Source organism: Gopherus evgoodei, chromosome 8, assembly GCF_007399415.2.
Source record: "Gopherus evgoodei ecotype Sinaloan lineage chromosome 8, rGopEvg1_v1.p, whole genome shotgun sequence".
NCBI classification, from domain to species: Eukaryota; Metazoa; Chordata; order Testudines; family Testudinidae; genus Gopherus; species Gopherus evgoodei.
In genome coordinates this window covers 112,455,367-112,476,061 of record NC_044329.1, presented here as the reverse complement: position 1 = coordinate 112,476,061, position 20,695 = coordinate 112,455,367, and the positions used below count along the sequence as shown (strand labels likewise).

The window sequence follows — 20,695 nt, the reverse complement described above, 5'->3', positions numbered from 1 at the left end:
GAGAACTGTGTTAAATTTGTTTTAGTAACTGCGGGGGCAACGTGCGGAGGCTGGAGGAGGCGCTGCATCTGGGGGGCAGCCTGCGGAGGCCAGAGGAGGGGGAGCGTTGGGGAGGCACTGCATGCAGAGGCCAGAGGACGGGGAGTGTTGGAGGGCGCTGCATGTGGGGCGCAGCCTGTGGCGACTGGAAGAGGGGGTGCTGAGGGGAGTGCCAGGAGGGCGCTGCATGTGGAGGGCAGCATGCAGAGGCCAGAGGAGAGGGAGCATTGGGGGGTGCTGCATGCGGGGGGCAGCCTGTGGAAGCCAGAGGAGGGGGAGTTGGAGGGAGTGTCGGGGGGAGGCACTGCATGTGGAGGGCAGCCTGTGAAGGCTGGAAGAGGGGGAGCATCAGGGAGCGCTGCATGCGGGGGGCACATGCAGCGGCCAGAGGAGGGGAAGCTTTTCGCATGTTCCCCTTTGCAAACAGACACGAGAGAGCATGAAAGTAACAGAGCAACAAAACCTGTCCCGAAGTCCTGCAAGGCCGCAGCAAACTGCCAGCCAACCTGAGACAATTATTTCAGTCTGTTGTCTGGGGCTGTACGTGTGAACTTCCCTTTGTGTGCGAGGGGGCAGCTGTCTCTGCTCCCATGTTGCCTGACTGCTCCAGTAAGGTGTTAGCTGGATGGTTCCATTAATGCGCTCGGGTGCAGCACTCACCGGATCTCCCTCTGGGGAGGGACTGGCTTAGCGCCTGGCAGTCAGCCTGGCTCCCTGGGTAACCCGGCTCCCTTGGTCTCCGCAGGGGTGCCCGGCAGTGACTACATCAACGCGAACTACATCGATGGGTACCGGAAGCAGAATGCTTACATCGCTACGCAGGGGCCGCTGCCAGAGACGCTCAGCGACTTCTGGAGGATGGTGTGGGAGCAGAGGACAGCGACCATAGTCATGATGACCCGGCTGGAGGAGAAATCCCGGGTATGGGGAGCTCGGGCCGGGACGATTCTGAGCCCAGTGAAACACGGGTCCCTGCTGCAGGCACAGGGTGGGAACAGGTTTCCCTGAGTAATCCCGCCCCCTCCCCCCCCGCCACACACATGCTAGCTCCCTGCCCTACCTCCCCCGCTGGCCTCCCCTGCCCCACCCCTCGCCCGTCCTAGCCCCCGCGCCCCCACTAGCCTCCACCCTCCCTCTCCACACTCAGGTGCCACCCCTACCCACACGTGCACGCACCCGCCCCAATGCGAAGCCCTGCAATAGGAGTGTTGGGACTGGCCCCAGGCCCAGCACCCCTGGGTGCCGTGTCCCCGCAGAAGCAGGGTGATGAGGCTGGTAAGGAGCATTGTAAGCGTTGGGCAACCTGCTAGGGCCACGGCATCCCCGCGCTGCAGAGTTGCTGGTGGAATCTCCTTGCAATGGCCAGGCTGACCTGTCCCTGGGCCAACGCCAGACAGCTGCAGGGATTTTCCTGTCTCGCTGGGCTGCAGTGCAGAGCCCCTGCGGAGCAGGGAGAAAAGGAACAGGGCCCTCCTTTGGAGATGGGCTTGTGGCTGCCCTGCCCTGCCCTGCCCACAGCGCCACCCTGACCATCTCTCTCCTGACTTCTTTTTCTCCCAGTATTTCACCGTTGCCATGCCAACCGCAGGCAGCGGGCGGGTGCTTCGGCTGTGAGCTGAGGCTGCAGGAGGGGAGAGCCAGGGCCTTGGGCTCAGCTAAAAGCCAAGTTCTGTGGCGCTCTCCCCGTGCAGACACTGGGGTGGGAAGCCCCTGCGCACAACACGGCTGGGGTGGGAGCGCCTCTCAGGGAGGGGCCCAAAGGCTGCCAAACAAGCTGCTTTCCCCCATGGCCCAAGCAGGCCTGGCTTCAGGCTTCCCCTGGCTGCTGAGATCAGGCCAACTCCTCCCCGGGCAATGGCCAGTCCCTCGCTAGAGACAGACACACACACGGGTGCAACTTTGTGTCCCCTGCTGGCCCTATAGCACCTGCCCCAATGCTCTGCCGGGCACTGGCTGAGCCCCCAGGACAGCGCACACCAAGGGAAGCAAACAAAATGGAGCCCTGGGGTTTGTGCTCCAGCTCCAGCGCTTGCTGCATGGGCAGAGGTGCATCCTCAGAGGAGAAGGAGCCGCAGTAGCTAAGGGCCCCTGTGAGCAGGGGCCAGTGGCTAAAAACACCTGACTGGCCCTTCAAATTTTTTTTTAAAAATTACCTTTGAGGTGTGAGAAAAAGCCAAATAAATCACTGTCACGTCACTTGTAGGCAGGTGACTTATCGAAAGCCACTGCGGAGTGCATGCTTCTCTATGATAACGAGTGTCTCTGAACCCTGCCGGGACCTGCCTGCCTCCTGCTTCCCTGCTCCTGAGACGTGCGTTATCTCTCCCTAACACACTGACCTTGCTGCCTGTCCTGGAAACATGGGGCAGGCCCTGGGCTGGGCATGTGCAACCTCAGCCACCACCGTAGAGATGAAATGAGCGGGGAGCCCCGGGTGCTGTCCATGCTGCATGCCCCTCACACCATCAGAGACAGCCCTTCCCATCATCCCCAGCAGGCAGCACTGCCCAGAGAGACAGCCTCCGGGGAGGAAGTGGGGAAAGTATTGGGGTCAGCCTGAAACCGGTTACTCACAGCGGTACTGTGAGTACCCTACAGCAGCCCTTTGCTGGACAGGAGGCCTGGTGCTTCCCTGCTGACCTGGCATCTCTGGGAGAGAGGGGAACAGGGCATGCGGGGGGATGGAGGTCAAGGAATCGCTTTTCCATGAAGATTCTCTGCATTGCGTTTCCTTTCCCAGTGTTCCCTGGCAAGAGACGTCCCATCCCCTGCGATTTGGGATTCAGTCGCTCCCATTCAGCCTCTTCCCTTGTCATCTCCGTCTCACTCGCCCCGTCCTGCCCCGTTGCCTTCAGAAACAGACATTGTGAGGTTGGTGCTTGCCTGGAGCTCTTCTTGGACTCCGCTGGGAGCGTGGACAGCCTCAGCGGGCTGGTTCCCTTGGCTGGGCACCACTAACCACTGTGTGTTGATCAGCCACCAGCATGGGACCCGGTGGAGGCTGCCCCCCCCCCGGAATTTCTGTGGAACAGCCCCAGTTTTTCTGGGGCCAGTCCTTGTGCACAAGCCTAGTGTAATGCATCACAAAGTGCTCTGGACCCAACACCCCCATTGTCTCTTGAGGTCGCAGCGGGACAGACGCGGCAATGTCAGGGGTTTGTCCTGGAAAAGCCTTTTCCAGCTGGCCCCCTTCTTGAGTGTCCCATTGGCCGGCGGCTCAGCACAAGAACACAGCTACAGCTGTGTAGCCTGTGGGCCAGGCTCTGAGGCTGTGGAGCCGGGTGCATGATGCCGAGCGGGTTCTGCCTGATTTCTGAGCCGAGAGCCACACGTCCCGCCAGTAATGACGGGTGGAGATAAGCCGACCTGAGGCCAGGCACAGCTTGCAGCCCTGCGGGGTGACAGCGCTTTAAAGGGCTCCTGAGCTCTGGGAAGTGGGGCATAAGCTGCAGAAAAAATTCTTTAAAGAACATCAGCTTTTATGTCAGCAATCTGAGCCGGCTTGATGGTCCAAATCATCCTCCCTTTTCATGTTTGCACAAAGCGAGAGCCACATAAAGGACCGAAGTGTCTGGCTCGGGCAAGGTAACTGCCTTCAAAGCTTTACAGTCAGTTTCTGAATCGTTTGGTGGTGGTTGGAAACACTTCGCTTTCCCAGGGTGCTGAGCCCTGGCACTTCCCACTGGCTGTGGGGAGGTGTCAGCGCTGGCTCCTGCGGACCCGTCGAATACCCGGAGAGCCCAACCCGGAGGCCACGCCTGCTCTGCGGCTCCCCCTGCCACTTTGCCGACAGTGGCACCAGAGCAGGGAGGGAAGATGAAGCCTGATGCACTCCTCACCAGCAGCCCTGGCTCAGTGGGCAGACGTGGAGGCAGGATGGGCCACTCAGCAAAGCTGGCTGTAAATGTCTGTTCAGGACATTAGTGTGTTCCTCGCCTTAATGAGAAGCGAGTGCTGTCCGAAGAAACCGTCTCTTATCGGCTTTAGTGCCACAGTGCATCGGCTTCCGCATAAAATTTACAGAGCTTGAAAATGGGACATAAACATTATGGGTAAATTTGGCAGAAAATGTGACTGACTCTTATCTGGTCATGAATAAGTAATTTTCAATTACTAGCCCCAGCGCTGCTGTGAGCCCGACACAGGATGCTTCAGAAGTTGGGTTTGTGTTTGTGCATCTCAGCTCCGTGATTTCCACGTGTCAGGGGAAGAGAGGCTGTCTCATGAGGCTTTCCAGTCTGTCGCTGTGAGAGACACCGCAGGCTGGTGGGGAGGGCGGGCAGCAGATCTCTGGCCCTAGAGACATTGAGAATCTGGCTCAGATTAGCCAGGGTTTGCTTCCTCCTGGAGCCAGGAGTGCCTCTGGGCTGGCCAGAGGTGGAAGTTGTTGGCTGCAGCTGCCACTGATGCGCAAGGATTGGATCAGTTTAGCCGTGACCTCAGCATTAGTTATGCAGCCAGTTCTGCTCCATGTCCAGCGATGGGGAGATAGACATGCAGGCCATGCTAGGGCTGTGGAGGAGGAGGCTAGGCTCCAGGATGATTGCAGGGGGGCAGCTTTCCCGGGATGTGCTCCATCTCTCCTCGTGGCCGTCGCAGGGGGAAGTGTGCTCCGGCCGCGGGGTTTGAGCAGGAGTCTGCATCTATGGCAGGGTGGCCTTTGAGGCCAATTTGAGGGTTGTCTGGGCCCCCTACCAGCCCCCCATGGGCTGCTCCCGGCCCGGTGCCCGTGGCAGCCTTCCATGCAGTGCAGAGAGCGCCGGGCATGGAGCGCTGCGTGCTGGGACCTGTCACTCCCACAGGGCCTCACCACCGACCAAAGGTGGGGACAGCGATGCTGCGTGGGGGCACCTGAAGGAGCAGGCTGCGGAGCTGCTGGAGGGCGGTGCGCTCACCCCTAGTCTGGCCTCAGAGCCGCAGGAGGCTCCTGTTTCTTCCCTCCCAGCGTGGGGGAGAAGGCCCCTGGGCTGGCTGGAGATTGCCGGGTCACTGGCTGTGTCTCTCTCACCCCCGCCATCCTTTCAAGGGCAGACTCTCCGGTCCCTCTCCTCACCTCCTGACACTTCGCTGGTTAGCAAAGAAAATTGCTTCCAAGCCTAGGTTAGTGATGCCCTGCGGGGCCCAGCTCTGCGCCTGCAGCATCCTCATGGGGCAGGGTTGGCAGCCCCCAATCATGCCAATGCTACAGTGGGGTCTGGAACAGAGGATTATAGGTTCTGGGCAGGTGCCTGCAGATGGGGAGGCAGCGAGTGTGTTCCTCTGCGGACCCCAATCTTCCCAAAGAGCAGGTAGAGAACAGGAAATTATAGGGGGGAGAAATTGCTTTTTGCATCAGTGCCTCTCCTCTGCACTCGTTAGCTTCCTCGCTGCTGTCCCTGCATTCTGTGCACCAGCCACCTGGCCACCCCTATCATTCCTGCGCCAGCAAGCTCATCCCAAAGCAAACCCTTTTGAATGTGGGCCCAGGGGAGCGCGTGCTGGTGCTGCGAGGATTCAGGGCGGCAGTGGAGGGACCCAGGAGAGCGCATCTCAGGGCGCTTTGGGTTCCCTATGCCCGCAAACTGCATGTTACATTCAGGGAGGGCTATTAAGCCCCGACCTGGGCCTCCTGCAAGAGCCTGGGCAAGCCGTGACCCACCCTTTTTTGTCATGCTGCAGGTGAAATGTGACCAGTACTGGCCAGGCCGGGGCACAGAGACCTACGGGCTGATTCAGGTGACCCTGCTGGACACCGTCGAACTAGCTACCTACACCGTCCGGACGTTTGCACTCTACAAGGTAATGGGTGGGCCGTGGCTGTTCTGCCTCTGGCCTGTACGTGGCTGTGCCCTGCACGCCTGGCCCTGGGGATAGCCAGCCCCACGCGCAGCCCCTGGCTGGTCACACAGCTGGGCTGTTTAGGCAGTGACTGGATCATGACCAGCCTATGCAGGATCTTGGCCAGGACACCTGCCCCTTGGCTGTGCACATTTGCCCCTGTGGCAGGACCATGGGGTGCGCTAGCCCTGTGCTTCTCTCCACCGGGCAGAGCATGGAGCTGCTCGCCACGCCAGCTGCGCCTCTCCAGCCTGCTGCATTTCTTAGCCATACCCACAGAAACCCCCGCACTCGGCACACAGCAGCGAGGTGCCCGCAGAGGCAGGCTTTGCAGCAGGCTGAGTCTGGATCCTTCAGGGACCCTGCACCCAGCAGAGAGAGGGTCCCCATGCAGAGGCTGATGGCACGGCTACACAGGGGGCTTGCTCACTCCCCCAGGCAGGAGGCTTGCACTCTAGGAGATGGGCCACCTTTGGCTGCCCAGCTGGCTCCATAGAGAACTGCGTGTGCACCTGGTCCATCACAGGCCAGATTACCCCACCTGCAAGGCTCCAGCTCCCACTGTCCCCATGCTTAACCATCCTCAAGGCACCAGGCATCAGTGGAGCGATTAGAGCAGGGAAAGTCCCCCCTTCTCGTTCCTTTGTGTCTCAGCTTACCCATCTGGCCCATCCTTGTGCGGTGCTGAGAGCTGTTCACCTTCTCTTCAGTCTGATCCAGATCCATACAGCGCACACGGCGCTTTCCCCAGATCAGCTGTCTGTGCTCAGGGGGCCGCCCTCTTGCCTTCTTTCCCGGGCTCAGGAGCATAGCTGGGGTCACGGTGCTGAGAGGGGCTCACAAGAGGGAGTATTTGGCCCTCTGAGACGCGCGTGCCCATTTGTGTGGGTGTTGAACACCCACAGTGACGCAAACGGCTCATTGTTCCATGGCCAAGTCCCCCCAGAGACTGACTCGTTCTCAGCCCCGGCACGTCTCTTTGGCTTCCTTGGCAGAATGGCTCCAGCGAGAAGCGGGAGTTACGCCAGTTCCAGTTCATGGCGTGGCCGGATCATGGGGTGCCAGAGTACCCCACCCCCATCCTCGCCTTCCTGCGGCGGGTGAAAGCCTGTAACCCCCTTGACGCTGGGCCCATGGTTGTCCATTGCAGGTAAGAGTCATTGCGGGAGGAGCTACTCTGTCCCAAAGGCTACAGGGGGCACGTGTTTTAGCAGTGAGACCCTTGAGCTGCTGTAATAGAACAGGTTTGGCTTATTCCTGCTCAATGGTAACGTGCCTCTCACTGCAGCCTGGGCTGTGGTGATGGGAGTGCATCCCCTGGGAACCCCCCTGCCAGTGTCTTCGCATTGTTTGCATTGTGGCTCCACTGTCAGATGAAACAGCGCGTTGCAGTTCTGATCAGAGAGGTGCAGAAGCCACAGTTCTCTGAGAAGCAGCATAGTTCAGAATTACAGCTGCCCAGAGCTGCCCGGCCGGGGGGATTCCACGCCCGGATGCACGTGCCACCGCACAGAGCATTTATTGTAGCTCTCCGGGAGGGGTGAGAAGGGCTGTATTTACTGGTGCTATTAGTCCACTAAGAATCAGCATCTCTGGCCCGAGATTTATCTCCCCCAGCAGAGTGAAGACTATCACCGAGCAAACCACTGCATCCCTGCTCACTTGCAAACGCTTTGGGTTCAGTATTTACTGCTCTTCCTTCGTGCCCAGTTTCAGAGTGGGGTATTGTTAAACCCAAAGACGCCACATTCAACCCCAGTTACAGATCTGACTTGGACCCTAGCAAGGAAGTGCCCTGGCTCCGTATCTCTGCCTTGTGTTCCTGCATCAGGGCCCGTGGCTGCTGCCTGCCGGGGTGAGCCCAGCAGAGATCACCATTGGCTAATGCTCTCCCACACACAGCGGCGAGCCAGCCAGGTGTGTTCTGAGCCCAGGTGCAGAGTACTAAATACAAAGTGCACAACCCCCTTTTCTGCCCTGGCCGGAGGGGGAAGTGTAACCACAGATGAGGGAAAGGGCTTGCCCAGGGCCGTGCAGGGACTTGGGATCATGGCCAGGATTAGAATCCAGCTCTCCCAACTCCCCCGCCTGGCATTTAAACCCTCGTGGTGTATCTGCTGCCTGCTCCCTGGACAGAAAGGGCCCTGGGGGAGCGGGGCTGAGACGGCTGGGCTCTCCATCAGGACAGTGCTAACTCTGGCACCGTGCTGTGCTCCTGCAGCGCTGGCGTGGGCAGGACGGGCTGCTTCATTGTCATCGACGCCATGCTGGAGAGGATGAAGCATGAGAAGACGGTCGACATCTATGGCCACGTGACGTGCATGAGATCTCAGCGTAACTACATGGTGCAGACCGAGGACCAATACATCTTCATCCACGAGTCCTTGCTGGAGGCAGCTACCTGCGGCAACACCGAGGTGCCCGCCCGCAACCTCTTTGCTCACCTCCAGAAGCTGAGCCAGGTGCCCCCGGGTGAGAGCGTCACTGCAATGGAGCTGGAATTCAAGGTAAGCGAGCACGCGTCCATGCCCCCCAAAACCCCCTGGCTTGGGCCCTGTTGGTACCAGGCTGTGCGTCTGTCCCACACCCCTGAGAGCAGCCAGCGGCTGCGGAGCTCACTCGGCAGGGAGGGAGGGAGACGGATTGGGCTGGGTATAATGGGCCTTTTGTTCATTTCCAAGCCAGGGAGCAGCTATTAAAATCCATTTGAATTGTGGCGTTTGTGCTGCCCACACTTCCTCCCCGGCTTGGCAGGGAGGATCTAGAAGGCAGATAGATGCGAGAGTCTCAGCAGCACATTCTGCTCTTGGTTCACGCTGCGGCTGGAGCTGCATGTGAAACCCGACGCAGATTGTGTGTTCGGGATAATTGATGTGTCTGGAAACGGCTCCAGTGTAAATACCAGAGCTGTTTATAGTCCCATCCTCGTGCTGCTGAGCTCGGTTATCATTTAACCTCCAGTTAGGGTGTCAGGCTGTGGTGACAGCAGCATATGAAGGAACCTAGGAGAAGGGTTTTTAAAAAACAGCCCACCTGCTGCTGAGCATGTGCGTGTTGGCACTGCGTGTGTCTGTGTGTGTTGGCGCTGCATTGTGTGTGTCTGTGTATGTGTCTCTGTGTGTTGGTGCTGCATGTGTGTGTCTGTGTGTTGGCGCTGCGTGTGTTGGCGCTGTGTGTGTCTGTGTGTTGGTGCTGCGTGTGTGTGTGTGTGTGTTGGCACTGCATATGTGTGTTGGCGCTGTGTGTGTGTGTTGGCGCTGCGTGTGTGTGTCTGTGTGTTGGCACTTCGTGTGTCTGTGCTTGTCTATGTGTTGGCATGTGTGTGTCTGCGTGTTGGCGTGTGTGTCTGTGCATTCATGTCTGTGTGTGTGTGTGTTGGCATTGTGTGTCTGTGCGTATGTGTGCACGCATGTTTGTCTGTGTGTGTGTGCGCGTCTGTGTGTGTTGGCACTGCGTGTGTCTGTGTGTGCATGTGTGTTGGCACTGCGTGTGTCTGTGTGTGCATGTGTGTTGGCATATTTGTGTGTCCATGCATATGTGTGTGTGTGTGTTGGCATGTGTGTGTGTCCATGCATGTGTGTGTGTGTGTGTGTTGGCACTGTCTGCGTGCGTGTCTCTGTGTGTGTGTGTGTGTGTGTGTTGGTGCTGTGTGTGTGTCTTGGCACTGCGTGTGTGCGTGTCTGTGTCTTGGCACTGCGTGTGTCTGTGTGTGTGTCTGTGTGTGTTGGCACTGCGTGTGTGCGTGTCTGTGTGTGTTGGCACTGCGTGTGTCTGTGTGTGTTGGCACTGCGTGTGTCTGTGTGCGCATGTGTCTGTGTGTGTCTGTGTGTCTTGGCACTGCGTGTGTGCGTGTCTGTGTCTTGGCACTGTGTGTGTCTGTGTGTGTTGGCACTGCGTTTGTGTGTGCGTGTGTCTGTGTGCGTGTCTGTGTCTTGGTGCTGTGTGTGTGTCTTGGCACTGCGTGTGTGCGTGTCTGTGTCTTGGCACTGCGTGTGTCTGTGTGTGTGTCTGTGTGTGTTGGCACTGCGTGTGTGCGTGTCTGTGTGTTGGCACGGCGTGTGTCTGTGTGTGTTGGCACTGTGTGTGTCTGTGTGCGCATGTGTCTGTGTGTGTCTGTGTGTCTTGGCACTGCGTGTGTGCGTGTCTGTGTCTTGGCACTGCGTGTGTCTGTGTGTCTTGGCACTGCGTGTGTCTGTGTGTGTCTGTGTGTCTTGGCACTGCGTGTGTCTGTGTGTGTTGGCACTGCGTTTGTGTGTGCGTGTGTCTGTGTGCGTGTCTGTGTCTTGGCACTGCGTGTGTCTGTGTGTCTTGGCACTGCGTGTGTCTGTGTGTCCGTGTGTCTGTGTGTGTCTGTGTGTGTCTGTGTGTCTTGGCACTGCGTGTGTGCGTGTCTGTATCTTGGCACTGCGTGTGTCTGTGTGTGTTGGCACTGCGTTTGTCTGTGTGTGCGTGTCTGTGTGCGTGTCTGTGTCTTGGCACTGCGTGTGTGCGTGTCTGTGTCTGTGTGTGTTGGCACTGCGTTTGTGTGTGCGTGTGTCTGTGTGTGTGTCTGTGTCTCGGCACTGCGTGTGTGCGCACATGCGTGCGTGTGCCTGCCTAGCACAGATATGTATTACAGCCGTGGAGATGGAAACCGGCTCTGATAAGTGCCCGTGTGCTCCTGTGAGGGGCATTAGTCCAGCAGACGCGGGAAGCAGCCGACCGTGGAGGCTGTGAAAGGAGCTCCTGGAGTTCTGCTTCGCCCTGGGAATCTCCTCCAAGTAGAGACGGGGCTGGGGAGGCCAGACCCAGGGAAAGGCAAAGCAGCTTCGTCCTGTGGTCACCTCAGCATTAGCTCAGTCTCCTGTGAGCCAGAAGCAGGGACTGCCGTCCAGCTGAGTCGGTCGTTGGGGCTGGGGCATGTGGGAGGAAGGAGGGCACGTGAAGGCGAGGGGGTATTGGCACGTCTGCCAGGTCTCGCACATTTACAAGGCGATTCCCTCGCTCCGGACTGTGGCGGGAGGCTCTTTAGAAACTCTCCCTCCTGGGAGGATTTTGTGCGTCAGAGATTTTGAGCCTTCAGCCCTGTTCACACTGGCACGGGGTGACTCCCTGCCCGAGGGGACGTACTTGCACTGCGGCTGAGCTAGGGCACCACAATGACAGTGTGGCCGTGGGGGGAGAGCTGCCCCAAGTACCTGCCTAGGGTCTCGGCGGGCTAGTCTGCCCGTGGCTTTGTTCTTTGCTGTGGCAGCAGGAAGCACCAGTCCGGCTCTTCCCGCTGGGGGTCAGACCCCCGCTCACAGTGCCGAGGCCAGACGCCCCGTAGTTGTGCAGTAAGCCCTGCCGAAGAGGCCACTCGGGGACCCACACAAACTGGGTCTGAACAGAGACGCTCTGCTAAGAAAGGTGGCCCCAAATCGGACTCCCTCTGGAAGCAGTGCTACCTGCTAAGGATGGTTTGGTTCACACCCGTCCCTGTGTCCATGCATGGGCACCTGGGGCGGGGAGGGTTCATCAGCATGGGGGGAAGCTGTATTACTCCCAGGTCTCCCTTGCTGGCCCCTGCACCATGTGGCACCGGGGCCAGGGAGAGGGTGCTTTGGGGTCCTTGGCAGTAAACCCAGGTACCGCACTGACCACAGCCACTGCCAGGCGCCAAGGCAGCCTCGAGACGTGACCCGAAATGGATTTTTGTGGACCTGAAAATGTCACCGACTTTATATTCCATTGTCATGCTCCCAGGGGGTGAAAATGAGAACAGGGAGAGGGGGCAAGTGGGTGGAGGGCAGGCGAGGCCATTAAAGGTGAACGACCAAGGGAGATCTCCCCCCCATGCAGGGTAATGTGCACATGCATCAAGCATTGTGGGCGCAGAGTAACAGCTCCACGGGAGTTTCGGCTGCAGCTGCCTTGGGCTGAGCTCGAGGGAAGCAGGCGCCGGTGGGGACGGGGTGCTTGGCAGTCTGCACAGAGCAGCTTGCGCGGTGCAGAGCCACGTTCACGTGGCTCAGCAATAGCCACTGGTGCTATGATGGGATGGAGCTGGCATTTGACGCAGGGAACGAGTAGGCCCAGCATAGCCCATGCTGCAGGGCAGGGCTCGGGTCTTGAATGGAAACCTTCCCTGTCTCCAGGGAGGGCAGCCAGCCCCAGGGATCCCCTTCTCGAGGGACAGCATCTGAGGGCAGGACTGGCTAGGGGCTGGGAGAGGTTGATTTTCTGAACCATCTCTACCAATTTCACGGTTCCTGGTGCCAGGGTACAGGCAGCGAAAGCCTTTAGAGGGCAGGTATGCGCCAACCCCTGGCCCAGCTGCTCCGCCATGTGGGCCGTGTTCCCCTGCCTCCCGCCAGCTGCTCTGCATGTGCGGGGCTGTGTTCCTTTCCCCCCTCCCCCCCCCACCCTGCTGCTCTGCGCGCGGAGCTGTGTTCAGCATCTTCATTAATGATCTGGAGGATGGCATGGACGGCACTCAGCAAGTTTTCAAATGACACTAAACTGGGAGGAGTGGTAGATACGCTGGAGGGTAGGGATAGGATACAGGGGGACCTAGACAAATTAGAGGAGTGGGCCAAAAGAAACCTGATGAGGTTCAACAAGGACAAATGCAGAGTCCTGCACTTAGGACGGAAGAATCCCAGGCACTGCTACAGACTAGGGACCGAATGGCTAGGAAGCAGTTCTGCAGAAAAGGACCTAGGGGTTACAGTGGATGAGAAGCTGGATAGGAGTCACCAGTGCTTTTTGCCAAGAAGTCTAACAGCATTTTGGGCTAGATAAGTAGGGGCATTGCCAGCAGATCGAGGGCTGTGATCATTCCCCTCTATTCAGCACTGGTGAGGCCTCATCTGGAGTACTGCTTCCAGCTTCGGGCCCCCCACTATCGAAAGGATGTGGACAAATTGGAAAGAGTCCAGCGGAGGGCAACAAAAATGATTAGGGGTCTGGGGCACATGACTTATGAGGAGAGGCTGAGGGAACTGGGATTGTTTAGTCTGCAGAAGAGAAGAGTGAGGGGGGATTTGATAGCTGCTTTCAACTACCTGAAAGGGGGGTTCCAGTGAGGGTGGACCTAGACTGTTCTCAGTGGTACCAGGTGGCAGAAGAAGGAGCAATGGTCTCAAGCTGCGGTGGGGGAGGTTTAGGTTGGATATTAGGAAAACCCTTTTTCACGAGGAGGGTGGTGAAGCACTGGAATGGGTTCCCTAGGGAGGTGGTGGAATCTCCTTCCTTAGAGGGTCCAGTCAGGCCTGACAAAGCCCTGGTTGGGATGATTTGGTTGGGGATTAACCCTGCTTTGAGCAGGGGGTTGGACTAGATGATCTCCTGAGGTCTTTTCCAACTCTAATCTTCTGCAATTCTCTGATTCCCTCCCTCACTCCCTCGTCCACCCCCAGCTGCTCTGCTTGTGGGGCTTTTTAGACAGGCATGACTTAACCCCCAGGCTCCTGTGTACTCCTGACCCTCCTCTGCTTCCAGCTCCTGGCCAACTCCAAAGCACATACCTCTCGGTTCATCAGTGCCAACCTTCCATGCAACAAGTTTAAGAATCGCCTGGTGAACATCATGCCATACGAGCTGACCAGAGTCTGCCTGCAGCCCATCCGTGGAGTCGAGGGCTCTGATTACATCAACGCCAGCTTCATAGACGGCTACAGGTAAGAGTCACCAGGACGCATGGGCCCATCCCCTCAGGCCTAGGAGCAGCTGGGACTGGCCATTACGGGCGCTGGGCTCTTCTGTCTGCCAGGCGTTGCCTCCTGGCGCTGAATGGAAATGGAGTGGGTTGGATTTGAGTCTAATCCTGTTTCTCTTCATGGCGTTGGGATCCTGGCTGAGGTCAGGTACTGCATGACAAGCGATCGTCAGCCAGAGCTGCCCTTTCCTAGCTCCCAACGTGTGCGCTCTTCGCCCCGTGCTGAGAAGCACTTCCTAGGGTAACTGTTCCCATCCTCTGTAAATGTTCCGCACGGGCCCCTCTGCCGAGAGCCCCCCCCGCCCCCCGCTCTGTTTCTGGCCTCCTGGGAAGCCCAGTTAAAAGCTCTGCAGTAGCTGGAGCAGGCTCTGCGAGAAGGGGCTGCTTGGCATTCAGCAGCGACTGGGGGCAGCCAGTGGAGCAGCCTGAGGCCCTTGGCTGCAGGGAAGCTCTGGGAGGTCTCAGGCAGAAGCTTGGTACGGGCGGGCCTGGAGCCGGGCACTAGTGAGACCCGAGCAGCAGCCTGCTCTCGGGGACGCTCTGTACGGAGCATGAGCAGGCAGTCGGTGTCCCACGTGACACGTTCCCGTGGTTCTGTGCAGCATGTTCCCGGCTCCTGAGCTCCATGAGGGCAGGGCAACGGCTGTGCCAGGTGCACCGAGGAGCAGCTTCGCCCAGCCACTAGCCCCGGCACAGAGCCTCCCCCAACCCTATCCCTTGGCATTCAGCACAAACGGGCGTGCCACTCGCCCACCAGGAACTGGGCCAGCAGGTTCCTGCCTTGGGTCCCCCCTGCTCGACGTCCAAGCCGCAGACGCTGCAGGAGTGGGAATGAGTGAAAGCCTGCCACATAGGATGCCAGGGCCCCGGGGTCCCCCCAGGACCAGCCCAGGCACTGCTCTCAGGGAGTGGGCAGCTGGGGTCAGTGTGCTCCCAGCACGGCAGCCTGGGGCTCCTGGGCAGAGTGGGCCAGAGGGCAGTGAATACAGTCAGCCCTGGAGTGCTGTGTGGGAGAGGACAGGCCGCTTAGAGCTGCATGGAGCCAGGTGGCAGCGGGCAGAGCTGGCCTTGTCTCTCTCTCATGCCTGGCACCAGTGCAAACGCCAGCTCCCAAACTGGGCCACTTCTGGGGCTGACGACTGCGGGGGCTGTGCCCATGGCTGCCTTCCAGCACCAAGCCTTGGTGTGCGGTGTGCTGGCGAGCGATGCTGTTTGTGGCATGGAGGAATGGCTGCCTGGGCAGCAGGTGGTACCACGTCATGGCCGACCTATCGCCTCCCTGAAGGGCTCTGTTATCTCCTGTCCATTCCGCCAAAATGAGCAATCCTTCTGAGGCTGATCTAACGAGATCAATGGGCCCCAGCTCCTGTAGGCATCGCTAAAGCTGCATCTTTATTAGCTCCGTTGTTTCTTCCTGCCTTCTTACTCTTCATGTTGATGGTGCCGTATAAGCCCCCCGGAAGCAGCGTCCATCTCTGTCCTACAACAGAGTCATTCATTTTTAGCACCAAAGGAGAGATCTGATGATGGTAAGTGCCACAGGCCCCTATTCTGAGATATCCAGCACTACGTGGTCTTGCTGATTGCTGTGCTTTTCCCTGCGCTCACCGAGCACGGGGCACCATGACCGCTGGGCTTATCCTGGCACGAAGCTCACCCAGGCAGTGCCACCGTGTGATGCAGTAGGGAATGTCTGTGTGGGGAGTGGGAGAGCAGGGGAGGACTTTAGGGGATGGACGATGCCAGGGCCTGTAGCCTGAGCTAGGTAAGGGAGGGGAAAGGTCAACACCTTTGCCCGGGAAGGGGAAAAAAGGAAGGGAGTGGCAGGAGAGAAGCAGTTGGAGTTTGGGCTTGGGGCTGTGTGGGCGGAATTCAGGGTATCCTAGCTAGGATCCAAGCACCCTGAAAGCCCAGAAGGACTCGGTGGAGGGGTCCTGACTGTGCCTGCAAGCTCTGCTGTAACCTGTGTTCCTGTTGTCCAATAAACCTTCTGTTTTACTGGCTGGCTGAGAGTCACTGTGGGTCCCAGAAAGAGGGGTGCAGGGCCGGACTCCCCCACACTCCGTGACAACTGGTGGCAGCGGCGGGAGATACTGCACCCCGTGGACGGCGCTTCCTGCAGTAAGTGACTGGGGAGCAGTAAAACGAAGGGGTGGTTAACCCCTGGGAGTGTGTGCTCAGTGAGAAGGACTTTGCAGTAACAGGGTCCCCCGGGGGATTGCAGCGAGCGGTCCCAGGGGCGGAGGAGTCTGCAGCTCGACCCTGGCAGAGAGGTGGTGACCTCAAGAAGGGCTGGTGCACTAGGGGTCCCCCTGGAAACCGTGGGGAGCGGCGAGCACCCCGGCCTGTGAGTGCCCAGCAGGAAGATGTATGCCAAGCGGCGTGAGTGCGACCTGGTGGAGCTGTGCAAGCAGAGGGGGCTGCACCCAGGGAGGCTCAGCAAGGACCAGCTGATTGCCCAGCTGGAGCAAGGAGACCGCATGAATGAACAGAGCCCTGTCTCTGAGGGAAGCAGCCGGGCAGATGCAGCGCAGGCACCAGTGTCTGTCCCCGCTGGGAGTGGTCAGCCGGCGGATGAGGGCTTCCCGAGACCCCCCATTCCTAGGCCTAGGGGAAGGGCGGGGAGGAGCCCAGTGTATACCGAGGGCACCGTGACACCCCCGGCCAGCAGGGGAGCCTCCCGGCGAAGCTCACCCCCCAGCAGGGGATCCTCCCGGCAACGCTCGGCATCCGTGGAGCGGATGCGGCTGGAATATGAAAGGGAGCTGAGACGGGAGGAGCTCGAGTTAAAGAGGCAAAAGCTGGAGGAGAAGGCGAAACAGCGTAAACATGAGGAGAACCAGCGCCAGCGTGAGTGGGAGGAGAAGGAGAAACAGCGTAAACATGAGCTGGAGGAGAAGGAGAACCAGCGTAAACATGAGCTGGAGGAGAAGGTGAAACAGCGTAAACATGAGCTGGACCTGGCCCGGCTGAGGAGCAGTGGGGCCCCGGCTGCGGTGAGTGAGGGGGGACCCAAGCCTACAAAGAGCTTTGATAAGCACTTGCTGCCCCGGCGTAAGGAGGGGGAGGACATAGATACCTTCCTGACGGCCTTTGAGAATGCCTGCGAGCTGCACAGGGTTGACCCTGCAGACAGGATCGCAGTTCTCACCCCCTTACTGGACTCCACAGCCGTGGAGGTGTACAGCCGACTGAAAGGGGCGGAGGCAGGGGACTACGAACTGTTCAAACAGGCCCTGCTCCGCGAGTTTGGGCTGACTCCTGAGATGTACCGGAAAAAGTTCCGGAGCCAGCGTAAAACCCGTGAGGTCACATACCTACAACTGGTCAACCAGGTGCAGGGGTATGCCCGCAAGTGGACAGCTGGGGCCCAAACTAAAGAGAACCTACTTGACCTATTCATACTGGAGCACCTGTATGAGCAGTGCCCGTCCGACTTGAGGCTGTGGTTGATGGACCAGAAGCCGGAGAACCCGCAGCATGCAGGCCAGCTGGCCGACCAATTTGTGGACAGTCGGGCAGGGGATGGCAGGGAGGAGTCTCGAAGGAGCAGGCCTGCCTCAACGCAGAGAGAGAGTCATCATGGGACCTTCAAGCGGGGTCCTATGGAGAACCCCCCCAAAAGGGGAACATCCAGCGGCAGGTCCCTCCGACCCACTCAAGGGGACCCACGAGACATGGGCTGCTATCGCTGTGGCCAACGAGGTCACATACGGGCCCAGTGCCCCAAGCTCAGGGACAGACCAAGCAGACCCAACCCGCAGAGGGTGGACTGGGCAAAAACCCAATCGGAGGAGGGGCTACATTCCCAGGAAAGGGGGGCTGGCAACGTACCACCTGTGGATGCTCCAGGCTCCGGGTTTTTGGTTTACCGGGTGGGCGCGGGGCTGCCCCTCCGGAAAGAGTGCATTGTTTCCCTGGAGGTAGATGGGAGGAAGGTCACTGGGTACTGGGACACGGGCGCAGAGGCGACGCTGGCCCGGCCTGAGGTGGTGGCCTCAGATTGGATGGTGCCCGACACCTACCTGACCCTGATGGGCGTGGGCGGGACCCCATTCAAGGTGCCTGTGGCAAGGGTACACCTGAAATGGGGGGCCAAGGAGGGCCCCAAGGATGTGGGGGTACACCGATATTTGCCCACTGACGTGTTAATGGGAGGGGACCTTGAGGACTGGCCTAGTAACACCCAGAGTGCCCTGGTCATGACTCGTAGTCAGAGTCGGCAAAGGGCACTGCACCCCGACAACAGGGAAAGTACTCGACCCGAGGTGCAGGACCCTAACCCAGGGAGCGGGGAACGCCCAGGGCACGGTTCAGAGAGGCTGCGGCCTCAGACCCAGCCAGCAAGAGAGAGCCGGTCCCCATCCCTGTCCCAGCTGCTGAGTTCCAGGCCGAGTTGCAGAAAGATCCCTCCTTGCGGAAGCACAGGGACTGGGCTGACCTTAGTGCGGTACAGACCATGAGGAGAGGTTGCAAGGAGAGGTTCCTGTGGGAGAAAGGGTTCCTGTACCGAGAATGGGCTCCCCCAGGGGAAGTAGAGTCATGGGGGATCAGGAGGCAGCTGGTGGTTCCCCAGAAGTTTCGTCACAAGCTGCTGTACCTGGCCCATGACATCCCTCTCGCAGGGCACCAGGGAATCCGGCGCACCAGGCAGAGGCTGCTACAGAACTTTTACTGGCCTGGGGTCTTTACCCATGTCCGACAGTACTGCCAATCCTGTGACCCCTGCCAGAGGGTGGGGAAGGCCCGGGAGAAGGGGAAAGCGGCTCTGAGGCCTTTACCCATCATAGAAGAGCCTTTCCAGAAGGTGGCCATGGGCATAGTGGGACCCCTTAACAAGACGACCCGGTCAGGGAAGAAATACATCCTGGTGGTGGTGGATTTTGCCACTCGCTACCCCAAGGCGGTGGACTTGTCCTCTATCGAAGCAGACACAGTGGCAGATGCGCTGCTGACAATTTTCAGCCGGGTGGGGTTCCCCAAGGAGGTCTTAACGGACCAGGGGTCCAACTTCATGTCGGCCCTGCTCCGGTCCTTATGGCAGAAATGTGGGGTTCAGCACAACTGGGCCTCAGCGTATCACCCCCAGTCCAACGGGCTGGTGGAACGGTTCAACGGGACGCTGAAGATGATGCTAAAAACATTTATGAACCAGCACACACAGGATTGGGACAAGTACTTACCCCACCTGCTGTTCGCATACAGGGAGGTACCCCAGGAATCTACCGGGTTTTCACCTTTTGAACTGTTGTATGGAAGGCGGGTAAGGGGGCCCCTAGACCTGATGAGGGATGAATGGGAGGGGAAGGCCGCTCCCGAGGGAGAGTCGGTGGTGGAGTATGTCCTGACCTTCCGGGAAAGACTGGCCGAGCTCATGGGCCTGGCCAGGGAGAATCTGGCCCGAGCCCAGAGGAGGCAGAAGGTCTGGTATGACCACACGGCACGGGCCTGTGCCTTCGCCACCGGGGATCAGGTGATGGTTCTCATCCCTGTGAGGAGAAACAAACTCCAGGCTGCCTGGGAAGGGCCCTTCAAGGTGATCAAGCAACTGAATGAGGTAAACTATGTGGTGGAGCTGTCAAACCGGGCACTTCACCGTCGGGTGTACCATGTGAACATGATGAAACCATACTATGACAGGGGGAATGTGGTGTTGGCCGTGTGTGGACATTGGGAGGGGCAGGGAGATGACCCCTTAGTAGATCTATTCCCTGGGACAAAAGCTGGTTCCCCCCTGGAGGCGATTCCCCTCTCTGATCAACTGACCCCGGGCCAGCATGCTGAGATCAGAGGGGTGCTGCATCTATACCGACAGCTGTTTTCCAACCAGCCTGGACGCACTAATTTGACTGTCCACCGGGTGGAGACCGGGTCACATCCCCCTATAAGATGCTCCCCTTTTCGGGTCACTGGTAAAACTGCCCAGGATCTAGAAAGAGAGGTCAGGGACATGCTGGCTTTGGGGGTGATCCAGCCGTCTTCCAGCCCTTGGGCCTCGCCAGTGGTGCTGGTCCCCAAGAAGGATGGGTCAATCCGCTTCTGTGTGGACTGTCGAAAGCTCAATGCCATCACCGTATCTGATGCCTACCCCATGCCCAGGCCTGACGAGCTCCTAGACAAGCTGGGAGGCGCTCGGTACCTCACCACTATGGATCTTACCAAAGGCTACTGGCAAGTGCCGCTGGACGCAGATGCCAGGCTGAAATTGGCCTTTATCACCCCTATGGGGCTCTACGAGTTTCTGACTCTGCCCTTTGGCCTCAAGGGAGCGCCGGCCACCTTCCAGCGCCTGGTGGATCAGCTACTGAGGGGGATGGAAAGTTTTGCCGTGGCGTATATTGACGACATCTGCGTCTTCAGCCAGACCTGGGAGGACTACATGTCCCATGTTAAACAAGTCCTGGACCGACTCCAAAAGGCTGGGTTAACCGTAAAGGCTGAGAAGTGCAAGGTGGGGATGGCTGAAGTATCTTACCTGGGCCATCGGGTGGGGAGCGGCTGCCTGAAGCCGGAACCAGCCAAGGTGGAGGTGATCAGAGACTGGCCTGCTCCCCAAACCAAAAAGCAGGTCCAGGCCTTTATTGGGATGGCGGGATACTATCGAAGGTTCGTGCCCCACTTTAGTGCCATAGCCGGCCCCATCACTGAACTGTGCAAGAAGGGGAAGCCAGACAAGGTGGTCTGGACTGAGCAGTGCCAGCAGGCTTCTCCGGGCGCTGAAGGAGGCTCTGATTAGCTGGCCCAGTTCTAGCAAACCCAGATTTTGACAAAGCACTTTATGGTGTTCACCTGATGCCTCAGACACGGGACTGGGGGCGGTGTTAATGCAGGAGGATGAAAAGGGGGAGAGACACCCCATCGTGTACCTGAGTAAGAAGCTGCTACCCCGGGAAGCAGAAGCTATGCGGCCATCGAGAAGGAATGCCTGGCCATGGTGTGGGCCCTTAGGAAGCTAGAGCCATATCTCTTTGGGCGACACTTCACCGTGTACACCGACCACTCTCCCCTGACCTGGCTGCACCAGATGAAAGGAGCCAACGCCAAGCTCCTGAGGTGGAGCCTGCTCCTGCAGGACTATGACATGGACGTGGTCCATGTGAAGGGAAGTGCCAACCTGACAGCAGGATGCGTTGTCCCGGAGAGGGGGCCCTGAACTTCCCC

General features: G+C 58.9%; 1 protein-coding gene across 21 annotated transcripts in view; it reads left to right on the top strand.

The window, feature by feature from the left end:
* PTPRF (protein tyrosine phosphatase receptor type F) overlaps positions 1–20,695 on the top strand; it is a 630,174-nt gene that overhangs the window by 601,224 nt on the left and 8,255 nt on the right. For all 21 annotated transcript variants that reach the window (XM_030572314.1, XM_030572312.1, XM_030572306.1 and 18 more), the window contains 5 exons: positions 785–960; positions 5,698–5,817; positions 6,852–7,006; positions 8,078–8,363; positions 13,318–13,496. In XM_030572314.1, coding sequence (XP_030428174.1) covers positions 785–960; positions 5,698–5,817; positions 6,852–7,006; positions 8,078–8,363; positions 13,318–13,496 — 916 coding nt within the window. The remainder of the gene's footprint in view (positions 1–784; positions 961–5,697; positions 5,818–6,851; positions 7,007–8,077; positions 8,364–13,317; positions 13,497–20,695) is intronic.